The sequence below is a fragment of the Perca flavescens genome, chromosome 12, assembly GCF_004354835.1.
Source record: "Perca flavescens isolate YP-PL-M2 chromosome 12, PFLA_1.0, whole genome shotgun sequence".
NCBI classification, from domain to species: Eukaryota; Metazoa; Chordata; class Actinopteri; order Perciformes; family Percidae; genus Perca; species Perca flavescens.
The window spans coordinates 23,975,631-24,003,349 of NC_041342.1; the positions used below are offsets into that span (position 1 = coordinate 23,975,631).

General features: G+C 39.1%; 1 protein-coding gene across 5 annotated transcripts; it reads left to right on the top strand.

Moving 5' to 3' along the window:
* Positions 1-722: 722 nt before the first annotated feature.
* On the top strand, positions 723-26,032 carry LOC114565121 (abl interactor 1). 5 transcript variants are annotated; one of them, XM_028592987.1, is made up of 11 exons: positions 723-958; positions 6,453-6,620; positions 12,491-12,667; positions 15,421-15,435; positions 18,206-18,309; positions 18,532-18,672; positions 19,423-19,523; positions 20,329-20,544; positions 22,276-22,365; positions 25,389-25,574; positions 25,685-26,031. In XM_028592987.1, the coding sequence occupies exons 1-11, from the start codon at positions 842-844 to the stop codon at positions 25,858-25,860; spliced, it is 1,491 nt and encodes a 496-aa protein (XP_028448788.1). In that variant the 5' UTR covers positions 723-841; the 3' UTR covers positions 25,861-26,031. The 5 variants fall into 5 exon arrangements, with proteins under 5 accessions (XP_028448788.1, XP_028448790.1, XP_028448789.1 ...); XM_028592989.1 differs by lacking the exon at positions 22,276-22,365; XM_028592988.1 differs by lacking the exon at positions 15,421-15,435 and having other exon boundaries at positions 25,685-26,030.
* The last annotated feature ends 1,687 nt before the right edge of the window (positions 26,033-27,719 follow it).

The window sequence follows — 27,719 nt, forward strand, 5'->3', positions numbered from 1 at the left end:
GCGCAGTCCTTATGTAAACTATTTATTTTTTACCGAAACATGTTGTTATACCCTACAGGGACTATAGTGTGAATTTAAAACTTAAACACATCCAATCTGATACGTTTTAATGTTTTTTGAAAATTATAGAATTACCATAGTTTATAAAACGTTTTATAATGCATAATACCTATATGTTACCATTATCAAGGCTTTCATAATGTTTAAGGCTAAATATTCAATTTATGTTTGGTAATTGTGATGACTGATGCACGATGATAATGTCGATGTTACAATTGCCACATGCATTTTTGTGTAGGCTATGAATAGAAAGGGGTGAAGAAATAGGGTACATAATATGCCTATGTAAATATGATTCCCGCATAATTAACTATAAATAATATATAAATATAATATATGGGCTACCATTTAACCTAAAATATATTACACGTATTATTTTATAATAATTAAATAAATATTAAATATTTTATGACACTACTAGAAAACCACATTGTTTATAATAATAATAGTAATAATAGTAATAATAATTATTTTTATTATTATTATTATTATTATTACAATCATTATTAGCATTATTTAAAAAAAAAATGTATGGACTTAAACGTCATGACAGTGAAATATCATTGATTGGTCTACTGCACTTCTCCCTCGGCCTCTAAGCCAATCACCGGCCATCGTTTATAACGTAGCTGCCATTTGTCACAGGCTGGTTGTGAATCGGAGGCCAGCGGCCCCACAATGCCAGGCGGGGGAGCCCCTCTCTCAGCTACACACCACAGCATCACCGCCGCCTCGCCTCACTGAAAAGGACAGAGAGGAGAGAAATGCAAAGGGATGTAAGATGGCAGAGCTACAAATGCTATTAGAGGAGGAAATCCCTGCCGGTAAAAGAGCTCTTGTGGAAAGCTATCAGAACCTGTCCCGAGTTGCGGAATACTGTGAAAACAATTATGTTCAGGTAAGAGACGCCTAACTGCCGTTAAATTTGGTGGTTGTATCTGCTCTCTCCGTCGTGTCTGCGGTGCTGGAGCAGAAGTGAGTGAAACCACAGGGACAGGAAATGCTGGTCGTAACGAAAGGGATCCGCAAACCGCTAGCTACACGTAATGTAGTGGCCTTTTCTCCCGGTAAAATGACTTAGTCAATCAGGGCTGTATTTCGTTATTTTCTCGTTTTGGCTTGTGGTCACATTTAAAGGCTATAACGTTATCCGGTGTGTTGAAAGCTGCTGGGGGCTTACAGAGGGTGTGTCGTTGTTATGACCAAGTGGTTTTGTCACTGGTATTCTTTGATAGGTACCTGTGTGACAGAATATGAATTGCCCCCATTTGTATCATTTTGACATTAGCGTTTTAATGATCCCTTTTCACATGATTTAGCTCAACCAAACCGGCGTCTCACGTTTGGGCCACATAACACCGTTATAATGTAAAACTCGGGAATGAAATCTAAGATCCATTTTACTCGTGCACATTTTAAAAAGCTAACATTAGCAAAGTTCTAAGCACTTAATAATATTTTGTGAATGCTATTGCACCAGAAAATGAATTAGAAAGATACAAGTAAACGCTTAGTCCATATAAACTCATAACTGTAGCATTTTGAGTAAAGAAACGATTTAGTCTTTGCCATTAGCCTTTAACGTAGGCTCCAAGCATCTCTCAACTGCAGTGAGGTTACTTTTTATGTGGTTATCATGTAGGCCTATGTCAAGTCCTTAAATACTCTTAGGGTCATTGAAGACTCTAGATGTGTAGTCAAGCTACTCATGATGCAGATCTATCATGTGTTTGCCACAGGGCTGAAAACATGGCTCCAGAGCATGTTCATTGGATCATTTGCTTGTAATCAAATGTATGTTGCAGGTTAATGATAGGTATGCTTTTTGCATATACAGACTCAATGTTAAATCAGTGTCAGGAGAAGTATAAATCTGAAGCAATGGTTCCCAAACTGGAGACAAACCTGGGTACTTGCAGGTACCATTCAAGTTTTACTTGTAATTCCAATTACTTTAATTGGAAGTAACTGTTTTGAAGAAATACATTATTACAAGCTAGTGTTATTTCCCTACACACAAAATACTGTAAAAGGTAAATCAGTTCTGTACATGTTCAACGTCAAAATGTTTCTCAGAATAGGGATCTCCCTCTGACAAAATCGCAATGATCCATGTTCCAACGTGTAAAAAAAAATAAAAAAAATAATTAAAACAATGTTGGGGATTTCTAGCTTAAAGAGTTACTCACAATACATCTCATCACCCTGTTACTTTGCCACACTGAGAATGTATTCAGTTAATGTGGGTGAGAGTGTGAGCTGACCTCATAGACCATAGCGTGAATGGTCTGGTGTGAACAGCAGGGTCTGTTTACAGAACAGCAAACACCAGAAACCCCAATGTGTTCCAGCATAGTCTTTTTTGACTGTGGTGCTGATGAAACCACAGTTAGCCGTAATAACCCATCAGATCACTTTGCCCAGCTTGTCGTCCGAAATGCAATGTACGCTGCTTGAATGCATGCTTAGATACTGGCGAGCATGCACAGCTCTGTGTTGAAGTGTGCCCACCCCAATATCATTATGCAGAAAGCTACCCAATGAATTAAATATTAAGCTCAAAGGTTGTGCTATTATTACATTTTCGTCAAGGTCTAACAGGTACATGTCCCTTTTGTGGCCAATTCTGTTGACATGTGGAGAGGAAATGTCATTCGTCGGTTGGTTAAAAAGCTATTATAGGAAGCAGTGGGTTAGAAGTTGAACCAGATGGCTGATATACTGTGTGTTCACTTGGGGATGTTTTACATTTCAGTAATTTCGATTATTGTGGACATTTAAATTATGATTTTGGCAGACTACATCTTGTTAGGCCAGGTTGATAGCTTGACCCTGTCTTCTGTGTCACTTAGAGGCAGAAATGTATGTGGTTTCATTCATAAACTCGTGGATAAAACCTAACAAATAATAGAAATCATGCTTCCTGCATGCAAACTCCAAATAAAAAAACAACAACATATATTTGCTGATTGATGATCCTCCCAAATCATCACTTTGGAATTGCTTTAATCTCTGATGCAATGAAACCACGAATATAAGGTGCTGCAGATTGACAACAGATGTGCCCAACGGTGATATTGATGTGTCCTTCACATACCAGTTGTCAAGTCAAGAGAAAAAATCCCTGACATGTTGTGGAAATGTTGTACCACGCTGCATGAAGCAAGGTTAGAAATGAGCAAAACTGACAAAACTTGTGTATATTTGTAGGTGTCGGTGACGATGAGAAAATATAAAATTGCTGCTGGAGGGTTTTTGATCATAGATTCTTTAAGCAATGTCCATTCTCATTTCATCATATTACCTCACTATGTAACCCAACACCTTATGAAACCAATAATTTTACCATAGCATACCATGTCTATGAGTCACATTATGTTATCAATCTCCAGAAAGTCCAGTTATTTTTTTTTTTGGAAAGAACATCATCCAAATAATAAGATATATTATATCATATTATATTATAATATAATATAATATAATATACATATAAGATTGTTGCATTTATATGTTGTCGAATAAGACAAAGACAATGATAAATACTTTCTTGCATAATAGAATTGAACTGCCATTTAAGTCATAGAAGATTTGTCTGGTTTAACTGTCACACAAATATATAATTCTGATGCATACATTTTTATTTTACTTTGAGAAAATTAAGTGATTCAATTGACAGCATCTCAAGCTATTTATAAAGTGCTTATAGTTCTTTCTTAATATATTTATGAGAAATGGATGCATGATGCTTTTTACCCCCTTCTCTGCTAATTTTTAAAGCCATGTACTTTAGTGTCACTTTCTGCGGCAATATCTAGAATATTGCCTGGGATATGAACATGCATACGTATGTGCAGCTTCTCCTGAATAATGATTTCTTAGGGGACATTAAAAACATCAGCTTGAATTCTGCATGCATATGAACACACTTGACAAACACAACAGGGAATTAAGGCGGGCCGTCATAGCTTATGCACAGATTGTGAGCAGTAATATTTGACATGGATTTGGATACAGTTCTTAATTTAACTTTTTATAAATGCAGTTAATGCATTCATATTATCAACCAGAATAGCAAAAATGCTCAAAATAACATACTGGCAGTGCATGCCCTGATATGTAAGTCCACTCTGATGTTGGAGGGGGGAAAAAAAAGAAGAGTTTTATTCTTAGATGAGATATTAGCCATTTGAAAAGCTGTCGCATACAAAATGATTGGTGTCATAAAAGCAGAACTCTGCTTTGTTAGTGCCTTTTATATACTACAATAGAAACTCTTTGAATAATATCTGTTGTAACAGTGAGCACTGCTTATTTTGGATGGGCCTTTGCTGCTATTGGTGTGTAAATAGATCTTAACATTTAGTTTTAAAAACTGCTATATCTTAAAATGAACATTACTTTATGTATTTTGTTCCAGTATGTGATTTGCATATCTAAACCACAAAGTGCCAATCAATCCGTTTTTGAAAGGCTTTTTTTTTTTTTTTTTTTTTGAATGGAACTATCAGTATGATTATCTGTTTCCAACTTAAAGAAACAGTTTTTCCTCTCTTATAGCTGTTTAATTCATGGTTCATTTGGTGCATGATATTCCAGTATCAGACCTGGTGTTCTGTTTGATATGGCACTCAGAAATTGCTTAATTGTAGTGCACTTTTAGGCTTGAGTCAGGTGCTTAACAAAAAAAGAAATTCCAGTTGGAGCCTGTACAAAAAGCCTTTTGTCAGCTTAAACATAATATCTCAAAAGCAGGTGAAAGTGAGTCCCTTTAATGAATAATGTCTATTAGGGAGATCTAGGCTAATATTATCATGGGTTTTCAATGCAGGATATTTGCAGACCTTTTCTTCCATCAGCCCATCTCAGCATAAATAGAGGAAACAGCTAGCAGGTGTTTAAGCATGTAACTTCCTGTAAAACCACAACTTGTCTGTTTTTGTGAGGATAAAACAAGCAAGTTACAATATGTTAAAAGTGAGCTTTAGAGGTGCTGATATGTACATGTATTTTTTATTTTTTTACTTTGCAGAGAGCCAAACTCGCTGTTTTCCCCTAATTCTTTAGTTTGTTTTCCCCTAGTTTTTCCATAACATAGCTAGTGATTCAACTCATTCTTAAAGGACAGCTTGTTCTTGCTCCGTGAGGCTTCGTGAATGACTCAAGTCCTACTTCGAGGTAGGATGTGAGACTACTCAATAGGGGTGTGCAAAAAAATCCAATCGCAATTCAAGCTCTACCGATTCAAAATCGATTCATAGAATTCCAAAAATCAATTTCATTTTTTTTTTTGTAAATAAATGTTCTTTTATTTATTTTTTATAGTATGTCTACTGCAGTCACATGGGAAAGGTAACTACATTTACGTACTGTGAATCGTTTTTTTTAATCGAGAATTGATTTTGAATCGAATCTTGAGCATGAAAATCGATATTGAATCGTGACATTTTCTGAATTGGGCACCCCTACTACTCAACTAGCGCTGAGGTGATTAACCAATTAATAAATTAATTGAAAGAAATTAATCAATGTGTTTTTTTAATAATTGCCTATTTTTAAGACAACGTATAATAAAGTACCAAACCTCTGCAGGTCAAAGCCTATAAAATGGTAAATATTTGCATATTCTTGGCCTCATTTAATGTGTGTAAATTGAGCAACATTTTCGTTTTGTTTTGGCTTTTGGTAAAACAAACTAAGTACTTTTCAACATGTGGTAGGCATTTTGACATTTTATATACTGAATGAGAAATGTAATAATGAAAAAAGAAAATAATTGCTAGTTGTAATCCTGCTTCTATTTTCCTGCAAAAAGACCGGCAGTCCCCTGTTGACGTGGCTCTCTGTGTGGCTGCATTATCCCTGTTTTGTTTCCAAACTATAAATATGTCTATTCAGTCCCATCTCTATTTAAAGGTATCCACAAACAGATGGTTTGCACAGCCGGGTGGAGATTTAGGATCCTAGGAAATGTCTTGGCATTCCTCCTCACTGGGCTCAACTCCCACCATGCACCTGTCCCATGTGGTCCATCTGAGTTATTTGGAAGTTATTGTTGTCCAATTCCAGGCACCTTTGCATCCACAAAGTCAGTCCCTCTGAGAATCAAGAACTCTTGTTCACTTCCCTTCAGATCTTAACAGTGTTTTTCAGTTCGAGAATGAACAGTCCTGTCAAATACAGTTCCCTGTAACAAGCTGCCCTCTCTCTCCCCGCTCACACAACTGATTGGAGTAACAATGAGAGTGCACCATTTCCTCTTGAGATTCTTGGAACTTATATCTTACCTTGCTCTGCCAACCTCTCCATTTCTTCCACCAACACATCCTTCCACTGATAATTTTTCTGACTCGTGTTTTCTCTTGCTCTCTGTCCTGTTTTCCTCTCTCTGCCAGGCTCAAGACAAGAAGAAGGCCCTGGAGGAAACCAAGGCCTACACCACCCAGTCTCTGGCCAGCGTGGCCTACCAGATCAATGCCTTAGCTAACAATGTGCTGCAGCTGCTGGACATCCAGGCCTCGCAACTACGACGCATGGAGTCCTCCATCAACCACATCTCCCAGGTACACACCTCAGTGCTGGAAGATACACATACTGTATGCATGCTTAAAGGGGTGATAGAATGCATAACCGAATTTACCTTGTCATAGTTGAAAAACAACAGTTTGGAGGGTAAATAGGACATGCATAGAACCTCAAAATTCAATTGACTGTGTCATAATAACGCTAGTCTCGCATTGCCAGACCTATCTCCACAGCGCTGCGGAGGAAGGTCTGGCTAGTCCACTCAAAATTCCTGGATAGGAGAAAAACGTACTCTGGTTTATTGTCATTTCTTTAAACCAATCACAATCGTCTTGGTTGGCGCTAAGCGCCGGGCCTCGGGAAGGAACTTTTTTTGGGGGACCGTGTGCACGTAGGGAGGTGAGCTCTGGAAGTAAAATGGCTGTCGAAGTGTGTGTGATGAGAATTTAAAAAAAAAAAAAAAAAAAAAAAAAAAAGATAAACATAATTTCATTGTCAGTTCTTTCTAGCTCGAAGGATGTTTACCGAATCGACCGGAGTTTAGAATGCCAACATAAAGAAAGCAGAAGGTGAGGGACATCCGGCCGAAAATGAGGGACATCTGGTGGAACCTCCAGCGGCACCGGAACAATCCCGTAAATGAAACGTCGTTGATATAGACTATAATAACACTAAAGTGCACAATGACACATACACACTTTATAAAGACAGACAAACATGGCAGGGGCATGGATCATGCTGGCGCTGCCAAACCTCCACAGCCCCTCTTCAGTCCCTCTTGCTTCATCAGCAGTTCTCTCTCTCTCTATCTCTCTCTCTCTTTCCCTCTGTGTGCGGCCACCGTGCCTGTCAGCCAATGAATGACCCCGTCCCCTCCCTGTGTGCTTCGTTAAGCCTGTCAGGGATGAAGTGAAATCCTGACACCAGCTCTCTCGCCTGGTTAGCATTTTCAGCTCCTGTGTCACTCCACAGGCCGCAGGACGGAGTACAGCTGGGCACAGTCTAATGAAGAACAACGGAAGTCTTTTATAAGTCCTTTTAGATGGTCAGTTGATGGTTGATATTTCTGCTTCAGATGCATTAGCTCTATAAGGCCTTGTAACCACACTGATGTGAACACTTGACAGCACCCCAGTACAGAAACTCTTAAGTCAGTGTAGTCACTTAAACTGTAGTTGGTACTGAGAACATTTTGTCTCTAGTCAGTCAAGAGAGAGACTTACAGCAGCCCCAGTCTGTCCATCGTCAGTCTGTCCTTTGTCATAGCATTAAAAGCACATGTGAAACTAAAACATTAATGCTGACTCCATTCCATATGATTCTATCAGTGAAGCCTACGAGCCAACATGCACAATAGTAGAGCCCTAGAACTATTTAATACTTTAAATAAAAAATAGTAAATTAATACCGTATTTTAGTACATTTAATGAAAAATGCTTTCCTTCCAGAATGAAAAGCAATAAGATAGACATGGCTGCATTAGGATATAAAAAAGGTACTATAATATGGAGATCTATGTCCTTGAAAGCGACTGTCTCAAAGGAGTTATCGCACACAGATGAGTTGGAGTCACTGCAAATTGTTTGAATCTAGAGAAAAGTTAATTTACTTTAACATGCATCCCGTACAGGTATGTCTCCAGGGCTTTGATTCATTATTCTTGCAGTGATTTGTCCAAGACAGTGTTTTCCTGGCTTAGGCTGTGCAAATTGTCTTGACTTGAAAGAGTAAAAAAAAAAAAAAAAAAAGGGATTAGAAAGTGAAGGTAGCCAAACACTGCTGCCAAAACCAAGCCCCATCTCTGTAGGATTTAAAAGCCCACTGCAGAAGAGGCTGTCACAAAGTTCTACAATAAATGCTACAAAATGCAAAACTACAGCATGTTGCAGCTGTTGCAGCCCTTTCTCCTCTTTGTGTGTAACTGTTAAATGGAATGGTTTTGCCTAAATACGTGTTTGCAAAACCCTAACCCAAAAGTGCTCAGGATTCTGTTGTAATAGAAAACACAAGTACCTTCCCATGATTTTCCTTTGCTCTCTCTTTTCCATTTCCTTGAGTGCTGCTTTTTGCCCGTTTGCTTTCTGATTCATGTGTTCCTTATTTATCAGAAGTTCTCATTCATCAGCTCTATGACCCACTTGTGCCTGTTTCTGCTCCATTTCAATTGAACAAATCTTCTCAAGTACAGAATGTCTAGAAAAGAGGTCGTCAATGTTTTTTAAGCCAAGGACCCCTTAACTGAAAGAGAGACGGATCAGGGACCCCCTACTACATACATTTTATAAAATGAAGTTGTATATTAATCTGGTCCTACAATAACCTTTAGGGCAGCCTAAAGCATTTATAGATACCTTTTTTTTGTTGCATAGAATACTAAGCTATTCAAATAGCCTAATAATTGTTGGCATGATTTTATGAATCATGTTTTAATGTTAACCCTAAAATGTGAAACAAATGTGAAACCGCCAATCCTTTGGGAGGAACTGTATCTGTGGATGGCTACATAAGTGGCTACATTACCTATTGGCCAGTAAGCCTACCATCAGTGGGGATTTATATTTGCTAATATGTTGGAATCATGTTAAGACTTTTTAATTTTTGAAAAGAATTTCAAAAATTAACAATACTTTGGAGGCCCCCCTGGAGTGACTCTTGAGGACCCCCTGGGGGTCCTGGAACCCCTAGGGGTCCTGGACCCCCTGTTGAAGATCACTGGTCTAGGTGTGTGTGTGTGTGTGTGTGTGTGTGTGTGTGTGTTGTGTGTGTGTGTGTGTGTGTGTGTGTGTGTGTGTGTGTGTGTGTGTGTGTGTGTGTGTGTGAAAAAAAAGATAATGACACAGATGCGGATACTTGTGAGGTTTCATTCATAGCTCCAGAACATTATGTCTACTGTAAAATTGGCTGAATTTGTAGACTTGTTCCTAAGCCACACTATATGTGGTCATTGATGTATGAAATCACACATCTGCTGACACGCCTTGGTCTCAATACAGACTGCATCATATTTTCCTCTTGCCAATAACCTTTCAACAAGAGTAAAAAAAAAAGTACAACCTGCTTTGACTCACTGCAGAGACCAATCGCCAAAACACAGATTTATTAGGCCGAAAGTACTATATAGATCCAGCTGTGAAAATTACAGCTGTGCCATCTGCCCTCAGAAACACGCTGCAGAGGGTGAGCAGACAGCCAGATGTTTGTTAGAGTGAAGATATTACAAAAGAAAATGAGATTAAGAGAGCGCAGGAAGAGCCCGTCTGTCGTCAATGATTATGTAACAGTTATTATGTTGCAACGTTTTGTTCGTGTACGTGTAGAGGAAATGCTGAAATGAAGCCGACGGGGTCCAGTCATCACTGACAGATGTATTCCATGCTTGCTGCACAGCTGCATTTATTTTCTTCCTCATTGTTAAGAGTAATTCTTGATAGTACTGTTATGGTATTACAGTATAGACAAAGGATGGGTAGTGACAGCATTTCTTGTTTGGTGTTTGTTAAATCCACAGACTTAAAATGTTCTCAGCAATACCCCATCCCCACTTTACTTTCTTCTCTCTGTCTTTCTGATCATGACAGTCCACCAGAATCAGCTTCTAGTTTTACAGTAAATGCAGTATTTTCTATCTTTTCTATCTCAAACAAAGTCTTTGCCTTTCTGTCCTTCTGAGTTTTTTTTTTTTTTTTTGTCCTCTGTTTCTCTGATCTGCACTCCACTTCTACTCGCTTATCACTTGCAGGAAATAGGCGGGTCTTTTTTTCTTACTTCCCAGCTGAAGCTGGGTGTGTCGCTTCAGTTTCCTCTCCTAAAAAAAGAGCCAAGCATGTTCTCTCTCTATCTCTCTATCTCTCTATCTCTCTATCTCTCTATCTCTCTATCTATCTATCTCTCTATCTATCTATATATATATATATGTGTATATATATATATGTATATATATATGTGTATATATATGTGTATATATATGTGTATGTATATATATATATATATATATATATATATATATATATATATATATATATATATATATATATATATATATATATATATATATATATATATATATATATATATATATATATATATATATATATATATATATATATATATATATATATATATATGTTGTTGTGAAGTTGACCCGCGTCTGCCGCTGTCTGCTGCGGTGCAGAAATCTCTCTGTGCCTGATGTGAAGTCTGTGTGCTGCATGTGAGATATATATATATATATATATATATATATATATATATATATATATATATATATATATATATATATATATATATATATATATATATATATATATATATATATATATATATATATATATATATATATATATATATATATATATATATATATATATATATATATATATATATATATATATATATATATATATATATATATATATATATATATATATATATATATATCTCTATATATATATATATATATCTCACATGCAGCACACAGACTTCACATCAGGCACAGAGAGATTTCTGCACCGCAGCAGACAGCGGCAGACGCGGGTCAACTTCACAACACCTATCAGACTTTCAATCTCTCTTCATCTCCAGCACCCAGAGAGAGGTGGTTGCAGCAGTGGAGCTGTCTGGTCGACTGGATGAGATGTCTGAGTCGCGATTGACGCGTGACCTTGTTGCTGTGTGGGTCCGCACACACGCATATGAGCAAACATTTACTTACAAAGCATGCACTCACATATACACACGTGTATGTTTTCATTTAATTTCAAATGACTTTCATTACAATCTAGTAGGCACCAATGATGCCATATGTACAGTATGATTAACAGTCATGGATTCATACGTCTCCCCTCAAGCCTTAATAACACTTGCACTCGTCAGCACTCGTCTCCCAAGTGTGATCTCATGTTCCAGAGATGAAGCGGTCTGTCCTCCCTCATTCTTCCCCACGTTTCGTTCAGCTTTCCCTCCCTACTTTAATCCCTCTCTCCTTCCAGTTCTATCTATCATTCATAAATTGAAGGCCAGTGCTTAGGCGCCTGCTGTGACTGGGTGCTGTGAGCAATAATGACTGTAATCGCAGAAGAAATTGAGGTCACTAGTATTTTCACTTGTTCCTCATGCGAGGGGTTAAGGGGAGAGCTTTGTCAAATGGGCCCCAGGGTGTAGGCCAATAGAGCAGAATAGTGGGTCAGTAGGAGTTCAAAGGATGAACCCAGAGTGTGTGTTTAAGCAGTGGGAGGCCTGGGGATTGAAAAACCACAGAGGAATGAACTGGGTGAAATTGATAAATATAAATATTAATACTTGTTAATTTAGCTGCCTTCTGTTGCTAATTGATATCATGCAACATGGAAAGGGCCAAGGTATGAAATGCTTAACTGTGAGTGTAGAGTGTAGCAGGTATTACATATAGATTTGTTGTGCACAGGATAACCAAATTTTGCCTATGAACTATGCACGCATGGCAGTGCTTTACATACAACATTAAAGAGCAGTAAAAAAGAGACAGAAAATAGGATATAGATACAAATACAAGTTACAGTGTAGTGTAATAAATGAATACATATTTAAATGATATACATATAATAAATGAATAGATATTTGAATGAATAGGAATAAGTACAAATAACAAAATGTTCCAAGTAAACTGGATAAATAGGTTTTATCCGTAATATAATTTGCAACGGAAATTAATTTTTATGTCATTACGGAGGGGGTACCGTTGGGTACTGGCACAGAATTTTAGGTACTGTAAGCGGTATTGGTACCAGTAAACATGTGCTTGCTAAATAAATAACCGAGATAGCAGAAGGGACGAGTATACCTGACATCACGCGCTGGATGCACTGTGCATCTGGTAAGCCAGACTAGTTGTAGCCCATCACTCATGTCCCCCTTCATTTCTCTCCTGCAGACAGTGGATATCCACAAGGAGAAGGTGGCACGTCGAGAGATTGGCATCCTGACCACAAATAAGAACACTGCTCGCACCCACAAGATCATCGCCCCGGGCAACATGGAGCGGCCGGTGCGCTACATTCGAAAGCCCATCGACTACACACTGCTGGATGATGTGGGACACGGTGTCAAAGTAAGACATTTATCTGTCATTATGTCAAAAATAAATCCCTCATGGTTTGTTTGAGTGTAAACAGAACAGACTTTAGAGAAGGCAGGCAGACAAAATATCAATGCATTTATATAGTCCTATCAAGAGCACACTAGTTTCTGTTTACTCTCTAGTTACCGTTTTTTCAGAAAGCACTTCCACACTCTTCTTTCTTCGCCACAACCAAAGTCATTACTCTGATATATCGTCTTGATTTCCAGTGTTAATCAATTTTGCTCGACAGGAAAACACATACTTACTCAAGTTTGCACTTGACACTTTCATGTGAACAAGACTGTCTACTTTCACAATTCACTCACACTGCAAGCCGATCAATACACTGGCCTTTTAGTTAATTAATACAGAAACACCTAGAAATGTATCAAACACTCGCCCAAGAAGGAGATGTGAAGTCGGTAGCTGACTGAGGCTAAAAAAGCTGTGCTTGTCAGAGGTTTTGGTCATGCCCAGTATCAACTTCCTAAGCTGGAGGTTAATGAAAAGCGTTTGTGTGCCAAGTCCAAGTGCTGCTACTCACACCATCACATCCCCTATTGAATTGTGGGAAAATATTCTTTCAACCCTTTTCCGGCTCATTCTGAATACATTTTTTTATTCTTTCTCCCCATGATCCATCTGTTTTCTCCTTTACCCTCTTCTTCTTCTCCTTCTCTTTTATATAACGTTCTTTTGATTTCTTTTTTTTTGCTTGTGTGCGAGTGTGTACACACAATAATTTGCATTGATTGCTAGTGTCACACATTTCCGCAGCTTGTGTGAGTCGTCCTCTTCATCCCTCTCACCCTCTCACCCTGTCTGTCTCTGTTGAGATAGTGGCTGATTTTCAAACATTCGCTGATTTAAATTCAAAAGCCAGTGTTTCCTCGTCTGAGAGCTGGCTCACACCGAGACAGATTTGGCATGGCCCGCTATGCAAATTAAGCATCATTCATGGATGCTGCAAATGATGGATCTCTGCAGAAATCAGTGCAGATCAGTGTAGATGCTGGAACATGTGCAAGCTTTTTTTCCTTTTCAAATATACCCTCATCGGAAAACAGACGATGATGCTGCCAGAACGTTAAAAAACACGACTCAGACATCTGTAGAGTGACTGATTTTGGGAGTTTAGTTACTTAGATCATAATTTTAGGACCGAAGAAAGGGATTGAAGACTGCCTGGCTACTGGTCAATTTGAAATGATCCGTTATAATTTGTGCGTGCGTGCGTACGTGCATGCGTGCGTGCATGCATGTGTGTTTTTGTTGGTGCCGACAGAAATGCGTATCCCATTCCATACTTTTCCCCCAGATCACTTTATCTCTCACATACGTCTGAATAATTCAGAAGGATTGATATCATTTCATACTCACTACTGCATCAGATAGAAATGTGAATTATTCTGAGAATGCATGTAAATGCATGTAGTTTGTCTATGTATTTGCTTTTGCGTACACATACATATACATATACATGTCCATGGTGTGTTCATACTGTGTGGGGAACTGGCAGCTTATTAGCACTCCATTCTTACAGCCTATTTCCTCCTTGCTGTGGTGGATTCCCTCGAGCGTTCAAGGCGTGATCATCACCCCTCTGCCTTTCATCCACATAACCAGGGGAACTCACCCATGGATAGATGAGAAGTCAGACTTGGGCATGGAAAGACCCATTCGTACATTTACGGATGACTGTGCTCACCCTTCCACCTTAACAGCCTTTGTTGGCATTACTAGCAGTTACCAGGGGAAATCGTTGCAGCCACATTACAGCCACTCCGACAGTCTGAACGCCTCACTGCTGTTATTTATGACCTCGTTGTGCTTTACTGCCCAGTTTTTTTTCTTGGTGCAACACTTTAAACGTCAGCACAGCCGCATGTAGCTCAGGCACTGCTCATTATTTCTAGTGTGTCTAGCAATTTAAGTGATTTTCATTCTGATTACTGTCCATAACACAAGTCTAGACTCTAAAACATGCATAATAGACTGACAGACACACAAACAGGGCTGGTGAGTACTTATATATATGTATATACTTATATTTGATCTCAAGCACAGTGGTGGGTTCACCTTTTTTTTTTTTTTTTTTTTTTTTTTTTTTCAAACTTTTGACTACAAAGTGGAACAAAAGGAAGTTATTTCTTCCTCTTCGTGGTTTAAAGCCCTAACCCTAACACTACATTACTTCATTAGGACAATGACAATTTGTAGTATATCTTTAACAATATAAACGTTTGGTGTTGTTAAATCGTCAGAAGAAAATGTAACATTCTAAAATAATAAAAAATTGCTGTAATTAATACACCCACACACACAAACACACAAACACACAAACACACAAACACACAAACACACACACACACACACACACACACACACACACACACACACACACACACACACAGAAAGCCCCTCATTGTTTCCAGTATTCCAACCACTTGAGTCTGGTTGCGGTAAAGAGCAACATGGGGATCTTTGACTCATACTTTTTTTTACACCATTATATTAGTTACCTAGATGTTCTACTTCTTTTCTCTGCTTCCTTACTTTGTTCTTCATAATGCTCTTTCAACTTAATATACTGTACATAAAAATGTAATAATGAAGAATAGATGGGGTTCATGCATACTGCTTAAAATTCACACTTGCTTTCACTAAACTCACTTTTTTAAACCATTAACCAACGTGCATATCTTGTTTTCTGTCTTCCCCTTTTGCCTGCTTGCAATCAGTGGCTTAAGGCCAAGGTAAGAGATGATTGTCTTTTTTAATATTTTTGTCATGATAAAACTCCAACCAGTCGAGGTATCCATGCACCCATTAAAATATATAGCAATTTAACATTTTGGTGACATGGAATTAAGTTTTCATGGAACAAATATGATTGCATGAAGAAGCTGATTTATCAGTATTACCATGCAACATAGCACTATCCTCACACATAATGTATGCATATCTATTGTTTCCTGTTTAATATTCACCAGCTGTCATTAATCCAACTTGTTCAATTAAAATATTGCAAGTAATAAACCTGGTGTAAAATTCTACTATGAATATATTATAGGTTCAACTCTATATGTATGTTATTTATATATATATATATATATATATATATATATATATATATATATATATATATATATATATATATATATATATATATATATATATATATATATATATATATATATATATATATATATATATATATATATATATATATATATATATATATATATATATATATATATATATACATATACATATATATATATACATATACACATATATATATACATATACATATACATATATACATACATACATACATACATACATACATACATACAGTGAGGAAAATAAGTATTTGAACACCCTGATATTTTGCAAGTTCTCCCACTTAGAAATCATGGAGGGGTCAGAAATTGTCATCGTAGGTGCATGTCCACTGTGAGAGACATAATCTAAAAAAAAGAAATCCAGAAATCACAATGTATAATTTTTTTAACTATTTATTTGTATGATACAGCTGCAAATAAGTATTTGAACACCTGAGAAAATCAATGTTAATATTTGGTACAGTAGCCTTTGTTTGCAAGTACAGAGGTCAAACGTTTCCTGTAGTTTTTCACCAGGTTTGCACACGCTGCAGGAGGGATTTTGGCCCACTCCTCCACACAGATCTTCTCTAGATCAGTCAAGTTTCTGGGCTGTCGCTGAGAAACAGAGTTTGAGCTCCCTCCAAAGATTCTCTATTGGGTTTAGGTCTGGGGACTGGCTAGGCCACGCCAGAACCTTGATATGCTTCTTACAGAGCCACTCCTTGGTTATCCTGGCTGTGTGCTTCGGGTCATTGTCACATTGGAAGACCCAGCCAATGCTCTAACGGAGGGAAGGAGGTTGTTCCCCAAAATCTCACAATACATGGCCCCGGTCATCCTCTCCTTAATACAGTGCAGTCGCCCTGTCCCATGTGCAGAAAAACACCCCCAAAGCATGATGCTACCACCCCCATGCTTCACAGTAGGGATGGTGTTCTTGGGATGGTACTCATCATTCTTCTTCCTCCAAACACGGTTAGTGGAATTATGACCAAAAAGTTCTATTTTGGTCTCATCTGACCACATGACTTTCTCCCATGACTCCTCTGGATCATCCAAATGGTCATTGGCAAACTTAAGACGGGCCTTGACATGTGCAAGGGAACCTTCTGTGCCATGCATGATTTCAAACCATGACGTCTTAGTGTATAACCAACAGTAACCTTGGAAACGGTGGTCCCAGCTCTTTTCAGGTCATTGACCAGCTCATCCCGTGTAGTTCTGGGCTGATTTTTCACCTTTCTTAGGATCATTGAGACCCCACGAGGTGAGATCTTGCATGGAGCCCCAGTCCGAGGGAGATTGACAGTCATGTTTAGCTTCTTCCATTTTCTAATGATTGCTCCAACAGTGGACCTTTTTTCAACAAGCTGCTTCGCAATTTCCCCGTAGCCCTTTCCAGCCTTGTGGAGGTGTACAATTTTGTCTCTAGTGTCTTTGGACAGCTCTTTGGTCTTGGCCATGTTAGTAGTTGGATTCTTATTGATTGTATGGGGTGGACAGGTGTCTTAATGCAGCTAACGACCTCAAACAGGTGCATCTAATTTAGGATAATAAATGGAGTGGAGGTGGACATTTTAAAAGGCAGACTAACAGGTCTTTGAGGGTCAGAATTCTAGCTGATAGACAGGTGTTCAAATACTTATTTGCAGCTGTATCATACAAATAAATAGTTACAAAATCTTATATTGTGATTTCTGGATTTTTTTTTTTTAGATTATGTCTCTCACAGTGGACATGCACCTACGATGACAATTTCAGACCCCTCCATGATTTCCAAGTGGGAGAACTTTCAAAATAGCAGGGTGTTCAAATACTTATTTTCCTCACTGTATATATATATATATATATATATATATATATATATATATATATATATATATATATATATATATATATATATATATATATATATATATATATATATATATATATATATATATATATATATATATATATATATATATATATGTATATGTATATATATATATGTATATGTATATGTATATATGTATGTATGTATATATACATACATACATACATACATACATATTATTCCTCTGTCCTTTTTTATATCTTTATCCATATACCGAGTGACATCCCATCTTACATGCACAATTTGTCACAACAAAGGCAGCCTGCTTAGTGCTGCCTTTTTTCTCTCTTTGTCTCCTTTTCTATGTCTATAATTTGTCTGTGGACAGAAAAGCCTTTGTGACAGTGTGCCCCCAAAAAATTATGCTCGGTTGAAATTTAAGATGAGATGCTCATTTGAAACTAATTCAATTTTGGTTTTGTAAATATAGGGTTTAAGTGACTCCTCAGCCTTAATAATCATTAGCAATCATTAGGACACTGGTGTCAGCTCTTCAGATTTATGCAAAAGCAATATTTTAACTTCTCTTTGCTTCTCTAGCAACATGGGAACAATGCGGCAGGGCGAGGAGGGACACTTTCCAGGACCACCCCACCTACACAGAAACCCCCGAGCCCCCCCATGGCTGGTCGTGGTACCCTGGGGTAGGAAGTAGTGGTTTTCAAAATACATTTGATTCTACTTATTCTCTGTACCATTATACTGTTGTATGTGTTAATACTGTTCGACAATTCTTACATTTCACAATGGTTGTTTATAACTCCAGCACCACCTGGCCATGGTTCCGTAAACACTGTCTTAAAGCACTTCATCTGACTTCATGAAAACATTGAGAATGAACTCTGGTTATGTCTATATGTATCCAGGCGTAACACTCCCTACAAGACCCTGGAGCCAGTGAAGCCTCCGGTGGTGCCCAATGACTACATGACGAGCCCGGCCCGACTGGGCAGCCAGCAAAGCCCTGCACGCACAGCCTCTCTCAACCAGAGGCCCAGGACACACAGGTAGCTTAGACCCTCTGTTCTTGTACCATGGAATTGACCTATCATATGTGTTTGGGCACCTTTTATACTTTTATAGAGCTCAACTGCAGACAAGCCCAGGTGTGAATGCATTGCTGAAAAACGGATCACTTAAACCACATCAGAGTGAGACCAATCTGGTTACATGCTACAATTCCAGTAAACTAGTACTGTGAAGATCAAACCAGAATCATGCAATGTAAAATACACACGTAGCCACTCTATAATTAGTGTTAAATATGAAATAATGGGTAATAAATGAAACTAAAGAATGTGTAGCTTCTATAAGCCTTTTCATGCAGACATTTTGACCCGTCACAGTAGTAGAATCACATGTGTTACTTTAATAATTAGCAATAGCTCTGTTCTGTTCAAGTATCTCAGTAAGCCATGATATTACTTGGACCTGTGAACATGTTTTTTTTTATGCATTCCAAACAAGCCTGGGCTCTCATGTTGTTTTTGTTACACTGTATAACTGCAGATGTGACCGTGTGCTGAAAGATTTACTGTATGTCCAGTATTCATGTGTAAATGTGCCAGAGGGGTGTATACAGCATATTCACACAACTGTGAATCTGTTGCCACAATGACAAGAATATTGGTATGACAGAATGACATATGAGAGAGTAATGGTAGGATGTCAATCACTGTCATGTTATTAGGTTTTTCTCACACATCCTCTAATGGTCACCACAAAGACTCTGTCTAACTCTGTCTCTCTCTCTGCAGTGGCAGCAGTGGGGGTAGTGGCGGCAGGGAGAACAGTGGAGGCAGCGGAGTTGGTATGCCTCTAGCAGTTCCCACCCCCTCCCCTCCCAGTATGGGACAAGGTGGGTCCGAGCCGCTGGAACCTCACTGCTAATCACAGTGGAGACTCACTGCTGTTTACAACAACGGATAGTTGCAGGCTCTGTATGCCACTTGTCCTCCCTGGCTCTCATTTCATTTCTATCACTCAAACATTATTTAATTTGCTCAGATTGAGACATTTATTAGGTCAAACAGATGGGATTCAAATGCAGACAGACAATACTGGGAATAATAAAACATTTCTTCCAAAAAGAAAGTTGCATTTATAAAATTTCCCTTAATATTGAAGATATTATGTAAATCTCAGGGGGGTGGGGGGGATCAAGGTTTTGCTTTATTTAAGACTTAATTTTCTCAGTCTCAGCTTGTATTTAACTTTTGAAAAACCATTTCAAGTGCACACTAATTATACTAAAGGTATATTCCATAATCAGGTTTTATAGTTGTTGCTCAAACATACATTGAAGTAACTATTGTGCAGGTAAATGTGTTCTTACTCTAAGCAAAGGAAGAAAATTAGAGCAGCGGGCCCTGAGGAGAAATAGATATTAAAGTGGTTAAGAATGATGAGCATAAAAGGTTTTTCATTGTACTGTTTTTTATGTTAATTTTTTTAAGTAAAGTAATTTAAATGCTCTCGTCATACCAGCAGAACCTAATTTTAATATTTTTTACTCCCATTCTACATGGAAATATACTGAAAATGAATGCATGCTGTTAGAAAACTACTGATAATGTTTTTAGTAAGTCAGCACTAGTGTTGTAACTAGACTTATCAGGCTGAGGTTTTTAACGCTGTGTACCCATGTCTCTCCTCTCCTGCAGTGGCGACATCCTCTGCCTCAGTGCCCCAGGGCCCCGGCTTGGGTCCCATACCCATGTCCCAGTTTGGCACCATCTCCCGCCAGATCTCCCGTCACAACTCCTCCACCACCTCCTCGGCCTCCATGGTGTCGGCCACCGGCACCTACCGCCGCGCACCCTCAGTCTCCTCCCAGCAGCCACACATCAACGGGGGCCCCGCCTACCCACAGAACTCAGGTAACTCAGCTTTAATATACGTTTTTCATCTATGTATGTATGTATGTATGTTATAAATGGTCTGCTTTACTATATGGTTGGTGTGTAGGAATAGTCGTATTTAATATAATGAAACATGCATATACGGTACATTTTGGCCACTCCTTCAGTAATATGAATAAAGCAGAGAGGAAGCTTGTATTATTGTACCATCTATTCTTGGCAGTTTTCAGTGTTTTCACTCCACAGTCTTTTGTATAATTATGTGAAACTGCTAAAGAACGGCCCTCTGGGTCTAAAAGCTATGCACGGGCAAGTCCTTCCAGATGCTAATGAAAATGAATAATGAACCACAGTTACTGAAGTCAGGGTTGTTGAAACCTTCCCACCTCGGCACTGCCGTGCAGTGTTTTCATTACCATTTGTAATTGAGTTATGACGTTACCACTTTAGTCAGCTGGAGATAGGCTTCTTGTTCAGGAGAGACGAGGCATTTCAGGGCAGAAGACACATAAATAGTTGCTAGACAAGGGGAAACCCAGGACATGTGCATATTTTCTGTCAGAGGAGTAGAATAAATTTTGGCAGGCATCACTCTGAGCCATTCTCCTCTAATGGCTTCTCTCTCTCTCAAAGGACAAGCATCTTCCTTGGCACAGAAGGAGGAGGCTGTCTGTCTTGTTTGGGAGGAGAGAGACAATGATGCAGAGCTGCATCAACCAGGGACTTTAACTGGGACAGCATACGATCTCCGTGATGTCTGTCTACTCATTGGAATTTAATTAAAGTGAAAGATACATTAGGATTCCTGATGAATGTAATAGAAGTTTTACAGCACAAAAAGCTAGTTCTAGCATGTGAGGGAGCTCATTGATCTTGCAGGGTGTAGCTGTGGCTGGATGTGGCTCTGCGGTGAGAGCACGGTGAGCGCACTAATAAGACAAGATTACAGACACCCTTCCATTACATGTGATTTATGAGTCCGACCTGGCGTGCATATGTGTGGCATCATGTCTTTGAGTGAGGACAGCTGTTTGTCTTTTGTTTGTCTATGCATTCACCTGCTTTTTTAAGACAATGCAGCAAAAAGCCTCATTTCAGAGGCAGAAGATGGAGATGATATATGCTAGGTCATTCAGTAAAGGGTGTGATTTAACTAAATGTTGCACTTGACCAGACCAGACATACCATGCTAATTTAGCATGAAATTGCCAGTCGGATCAGACACAAATGCTGCTGCTCTACCTGTAAATGCTTTTTTTAAAAAAGAAATTTTTAGATCACATAGCTCTACTTTGTTATTCCTACCACACAGCCGTCACCTTGCCGCTGTCATGTTTTTGGGTCTGTGTAATGCTTTGCAGTTCTTTCACTGTAGCAGAAACCTATTGCTAGCCACAGGCTTTGCCTTCGACGTAAAAAAAAAAGATTGCTGATGAGGTAGATTCTCAGACTGAGATGAGAAATGAATGCCTCTTTAGCCCAGCAAGAAAACCGCAGCACAAAAGAACTGATTGGAAATGTGTAAATGAGTTGCTCAGCAATACTTCCTGCACTATTTCTCTCATTTACAAGCTTTTTGTTTTCTTTTATTCTCATCTTTTTCTCCATTCTGTGTTTGGACTTTTATCTTCTTCTGTTTTATGTGTACTTGCTCTTCCCTTGTCATTGTCATTGTCTCCCTGTCCACCACCTCCATCGCTCTCTGTCTCTCTGCTGCTTTGTCTGCCTCTCTGGGTGTTGCTGCTCCAGTGTCTGTGGCTCCTCCGCCTCCTCCTCCAATGGTCCAGCTGACCCCACAGATCCCTCTGACCGGCTTTGTGGCCAGAATGCAGGAGAGCAGTAAGTAGAAAATCCATACAAAAACATGCATGAGTTCAATGAAACCCATAATATGCACACACGTGTGCACACTCACTTGTGCACATACCTGCTGTGCAATGCATGTCCAAACATCTCAGAAGTGGCGTATGTATGTATATATGCCATTATTGCCCTGTTATCAAGACGCATACTCGCTTTTTAGCGTGTTTATCAACGCCATTTGGCCTCTATTGACTTACATTACCTTGCGATTGCGTGTGAATTGACTGAATGTATTGAATGACCTAAATTATAAATCTGTTAATGACCTAAATTGACTCAAATCACAATTTTCACTGAATGTCCATAAAGTGAGAACAAGCTACAACGCATATAGAACATATAAAAAAAAAAGTGATTGCTACATTTACATTTGAGATTATATGACCTGTTTTAATGTCTAGACACACCTTTCATTACATCATGCTCTGAAATGGTCTCAAAGTCCACATACTGCGTCACACTCTTCTCTGCGGCTTGCTACGCTCGGCACACCTTTTCTTTCACTGTATTTGGGTTCTAACGGGGGAGGCACATGCCCTTCGGATGACTGTCTGTTGCCACAGTGATGGATCACTTAAAGCGTGCGTCCTGTTCTTTCTGTCCACTGAGGAGTGAAAATGTGACCTGATGCCGTGTCCTGATTCACCATCCGCCTGTCTGGAGAAATGCAGCTGTGCAGCGATCTAACTGTCTGTATGTGTCTGGTCAAACGTAAAGCAGGCTGCCACACTACTACATGACTGGATGAGAGACATGCAGTCAGATAAAGAATAGATTATGCTACCAGGTTGATGGTGTTAAACCAGTGATTAGCACATTGTAAACATATAACCATCGATCTCTTACCTTAATTTTTACAGACCGTTTCTCGAAAGTCTTTCTCAGTAGACGCCCTCTGGTGTTGCATTTTACATTTCACGCACCAGAAAGAATAACTGGGTAGTAAGTATGACCATATAGTTCTCGCCAACTATAGCCTGGGAAAACTGTAACCAACTTCTGGCAAATTTGAGATTTGCTCTGCAAGTCAGTCTGGCCAAGAGCCCATTCAAGCCCATTTCCAATTTTTCCAAATCGAGGATCCAATCACAACCGTTGAGGCGGGCTTTACACAATGACTATAGCGCAGCGACGGCGAGCAGCTTTTCGTTTACATTCAACATGACGGCCACCGAAGCGCAGCAACCCGTTGATGCCGCTGTCGCTGTTACGTCACCCGGATCGTTGGTCTGATTGGTTGAAGGACTATCCAATTGTGCCCAGAGGCATTTGAGCGGCGTCTGTTGGTGACGGTCCTTTTGGAAATGAGCTGTGAATGAACCTTGCCCAGACCCACTCTCAGTTACAACTGAGAAGGGTCTGGTGTCAACCAGGCTATGCCAACTACATAGCACGTTTAGACTCAGTGTAATGTATGCTGTGTTTACACCGACCTTAAAGGGGTAATGGATTGGACTAATAAAATCCGAGAAAGCTATTGTTATAAAGTGAAGCATTTACAGCTCTTAATTCTTAATCAGATTTAAAGTCAGTTGTTAGACCAGGGGGGAAAAAAGCCATCTAAGCAGATTGGAATTAAAGACATGCATTAAATACAGTCCTCTAGTGCATTATTGCAGTTAGTTTAATGCAAGAGCAGGCTTATGAATTAGTTAGATAAGAGGTGCAGTTTTTCTTTTGTCACTGGACTTGTAGGTGTAAGCCTGCCGCTCGGAGACTCGCTCCAACAGGACACTTGTATCACCAGCACAAAAAGACTGAAGACTGTAGCACCAGTGGGAGAGTGTCGGGACCAAGTCGAGTTTTTAAAATCACCCTCCCAGTGAAACACTGATCCACTCGCAGATTGAGATGATGGGTCCTTTCGGCTGAACTTTTAGCCTTCAGACACAGAATGTGTGCAATTAAATACACACATTCTCTTTCACAAAACTGACTCAAGGGAATATTCAGGGGATTTATTTTTCAGGTTTCATGCTTAAAATGCCACTGCTAATTTCTCAGGGGAAAAACTGAAATATATTCGTACAACTTAGGAGAGGGCCTTAAAAATCCTACACATCCCTTTGAGACACACTAATTAAAAACATGACTTAAAATTATTGGTTTCTATGGGCCGATAAATAAACTGGATAGTGCTATGAGTAGTTGTAGAAGTGAACAGCAATACTAGCAGGGCTGTAGCTACCAGTGATCACACCGAGGTCTCTCTTTCCCCCAACAGTTTTATTCCTGGCAGTGTGGAGAAGGCTTCATTCAGACCTTAATGTTGGGAAATAGAATGTACAGGAAAATATAACCGTTCAGTGAAGAGAATAAATGAAATATGAGCGTTGGACTTGATGAACTAAGTATTTCTAAAATACTTTCCACGGCATGTTAGTTGTAGTAGTAGTAGTAGTAGTAGTAGTAGTAGTAGTAGTAGTAGTAGTAGTAGTAGTAGTAGTAGTAGTAGTAGTAGTAGTAGTAGTAGTAGACTGCCTTACTGAAGAGTAGAAAGGACCCTAAGCTGCCCTCTAGTGAACATTTAAATGCATAACTCTCCTCAGTATGACGGTTCAGAAAGGTTTCTGTTGGTCTGCATGATGGTTGTCAATATGGAAAAATGAATTTGACAATATGTACGCTAGTTTGAAGTCCTGAAAAATGATGTTACTTAGTTTTTATTGAAATATAGTCTGATTGTTTCTCTACACACTGGCATTTGTTGATGTTGACAAATAGTTCTAGTATCAAATCATTGTTACAGATTTCTTTGCCATCTTGGACTCTGACCCAATCCAGCCAAAACATAAATAAATAAATAAATAAGGCTGTGAAAAAGTATAGAATTTTGGAATGGAATATGAACACACACTCTGCTGCGAGAGATACATTTTGAAATTGACTGCAGTGACGGATGAAATCAGGAGAGTGTTATCTGTGAGCTTCTCTTCTATTTGATTTTTCTCTTTCCTCTTTCTGATTGTCCATCTCCTCCACCGTCTGTCCTCTTTCAGTAACAGACAGCCCCGCCCCGCCTCCTCCGCCTCCCCCAGAGGACATGGGTGTGTTTGAGGAGCCCTCTCCCCCTCCTCCTCCCCCACCTGTGGACTATGAGGAAGAGGAGGCCGCAGTGGTTCATTACAGCGATCCCTACGCTGACGGCGACCCCCACTGGGCCCCTAAGATTTACTTAGAGAAAGGTTAGTGACAGGGAATACAACCCTCTGGTGGACTTTTCTTTTTCCCCCCCAACACTCTCAACTTAATGTTCGTTTCCATTTTTGTAATAATAACTTTCTACTTTTCACAGTTGTGGCCATCTATGACTACAGCAAAGACAAGGAGGATGAGCTGTCCTTCATGGAAGGAGCCATCATCTACATAATCAAGAAAAATGACGACGGCTGGTTCGAAGGTGTCTGTAACGGCGTCACCGGACTCTTTCCAGGAAACTACGTTGAGTCGATCATGCACTATGCTGACTAAAAATCTAAAAAAAAAACACCCAAAATGGCACAGCAGTTTTTAACAGAGGTAAACCGTGAAGATGTACAGACATATGCAGTCCAGTGGCTGCAGTTCATACAGCTCCCATTTTGAATGAAGTGCCATGGTGGATTTTCAAATGGTTTTCTGTTGGGGTAAGGAGGGGTAGGGGGGGCGGGGGGGCTTGTGCTTGCACGGTTTTGTTATGCTCCAAAAAAAGAAATTTGTTGTTATGTTGTTACGCACAAAGGAGGGTGCTGAAGCTTTGGACCGGGGTCTGTTAGTTTACACTGGGGAGGAAAGGGAGGAGATGAAGGCCTTTTTGCTGCCACTGTTACGCCTGTTGGTGGTCGGTAGCACTTTTCAAACTTTAACAATCACTTTTTGCCTCACAAGAAATTTAGTGTCAATTTGTGTATGCCCAACCAACATTTCCAGTAGAGCTGGGCAATATGGACAAAATCAGATATCACGATATTTTTGACCAAATACGTTGATATCGATACCGCAACGATATTGTAGTGTTGACTATTGGTGCTTTCACAAAATATTTACAGAATGGAGATAAATAATCACTAGTAATGCGGATATAATGACTTAAGTGGTAAAGGCAAATAATAGAACAGTTACAGCCTTTAAAACCAGTAAAAGACAACACTTATGCCTTATTACGATATGACGATATCCCAAATCTAAGACGATATCTAGTCTCATATCACGATATCGATATAATATCGATATATTGCCCAGCTCTAATTTCCAGTATTTCCTGTACACAGTACATCCAAACAGTGGAGTATTACTAGGATTTCATGAATCGATGAGGCAGTGTAGCATTCTTAGGATAAAATGCTGCGCAGGCGCTCCAAACCTTTTTATTTGCACTGTAGACCAGCAGACCAACCCTTCCCTCCTTTCAAAAACATCCATTATACCTTATCCATAAAAACAAACCGAAAAGGACAAACAGACATCAACAAGTGCATTAGGACACCACTGAATGTTCAATGCTGTCGATGTCCATATCACAAGATGTTTGAGAGGGAACACAAGCAACCTCGAGTTGTGTATTTACTATGCTCTTTGTCAGTGCAGATGCTGTTAAAAATGGGTGAACTGAGTGTATAGCATGCATTACAAAAAAAAAAGACAACAATTTATTCTTTCTGGTGGAGTTTCTTTCTGTTCTCTAACTTGTATATAAACTGTAACGTGAGAAGCTGCCAGTACAGTACATTTGTCAGTTAGTGTGTTTCACCTGTGAGTTTCCATCAGCGTCAAGTGGAGGTGATGCCAAGATTGGATGTCTTTTTTTTTTCAATTTTATTTTTATTTTTTTACTTGAATATTAATTGTATTCATCACTCACAGTGCCATTTTAACTTTATTGGGGCAAAGTGGCCGTGTATAAACATTTATTTTTCTAAGTTCAGTCACCACTATACCATTTCATTGACATCATTGTCACTATATTTGGTGATGCTGTCCAGCTACTGTAGCAGAGCTCTGAGATTGCTTCCAAATGTGAAGCAGAGGAAGGCCTAACCCGTATGCTTTCATGTTGTTTTCTATTGTGTTGGAATAGCTGCACTGATTAGTTATCAACAACTGTGATGACTTAATTATTTCCGCCATTGCTTTGATTTTCACACAAGAGTTGTGTTCTCCAGAAGTATCCACTATCCTTTACACTTGTCGTCCGTTCTTTCAGTGGTTGCTGGTGTGGTGCTTTACATTGGTGCTCAACCATAATCGCCAACTCAAACAACCTCAAACCAAGACTGCTCTACGTACTGTAGAAATGCACCAAGGGATTTTAGTCTCATGACTTTGTTCCAGAGGGTGAACATCCGATGAGA

Excerpts from the sequence above, each read along its gene's own strand:
- LOC114565121 (XM_028592987.1), top strand. The coding sequence starts at position 842 with ATGGCAGAGCTACAAATGCTATTAGAGGAGGAAATCCCTGCCGGTAAA. Across the intron at positions 959-6,452 it reads GTGAAAACAATTATGTTCAG|GCTCAAGACAAGAAGAAGGC; the intron begins GTAAGAGACGCC and ends TCTCTCTGCCAG. Across the intron at positions 25,575-25,684 it reads TAAGATTTACTTAGAGAAAG|TTGTGGCCATCTATGACTAC; the intron begins GTTAGTGACAGG and ends TACTTTTCACAG.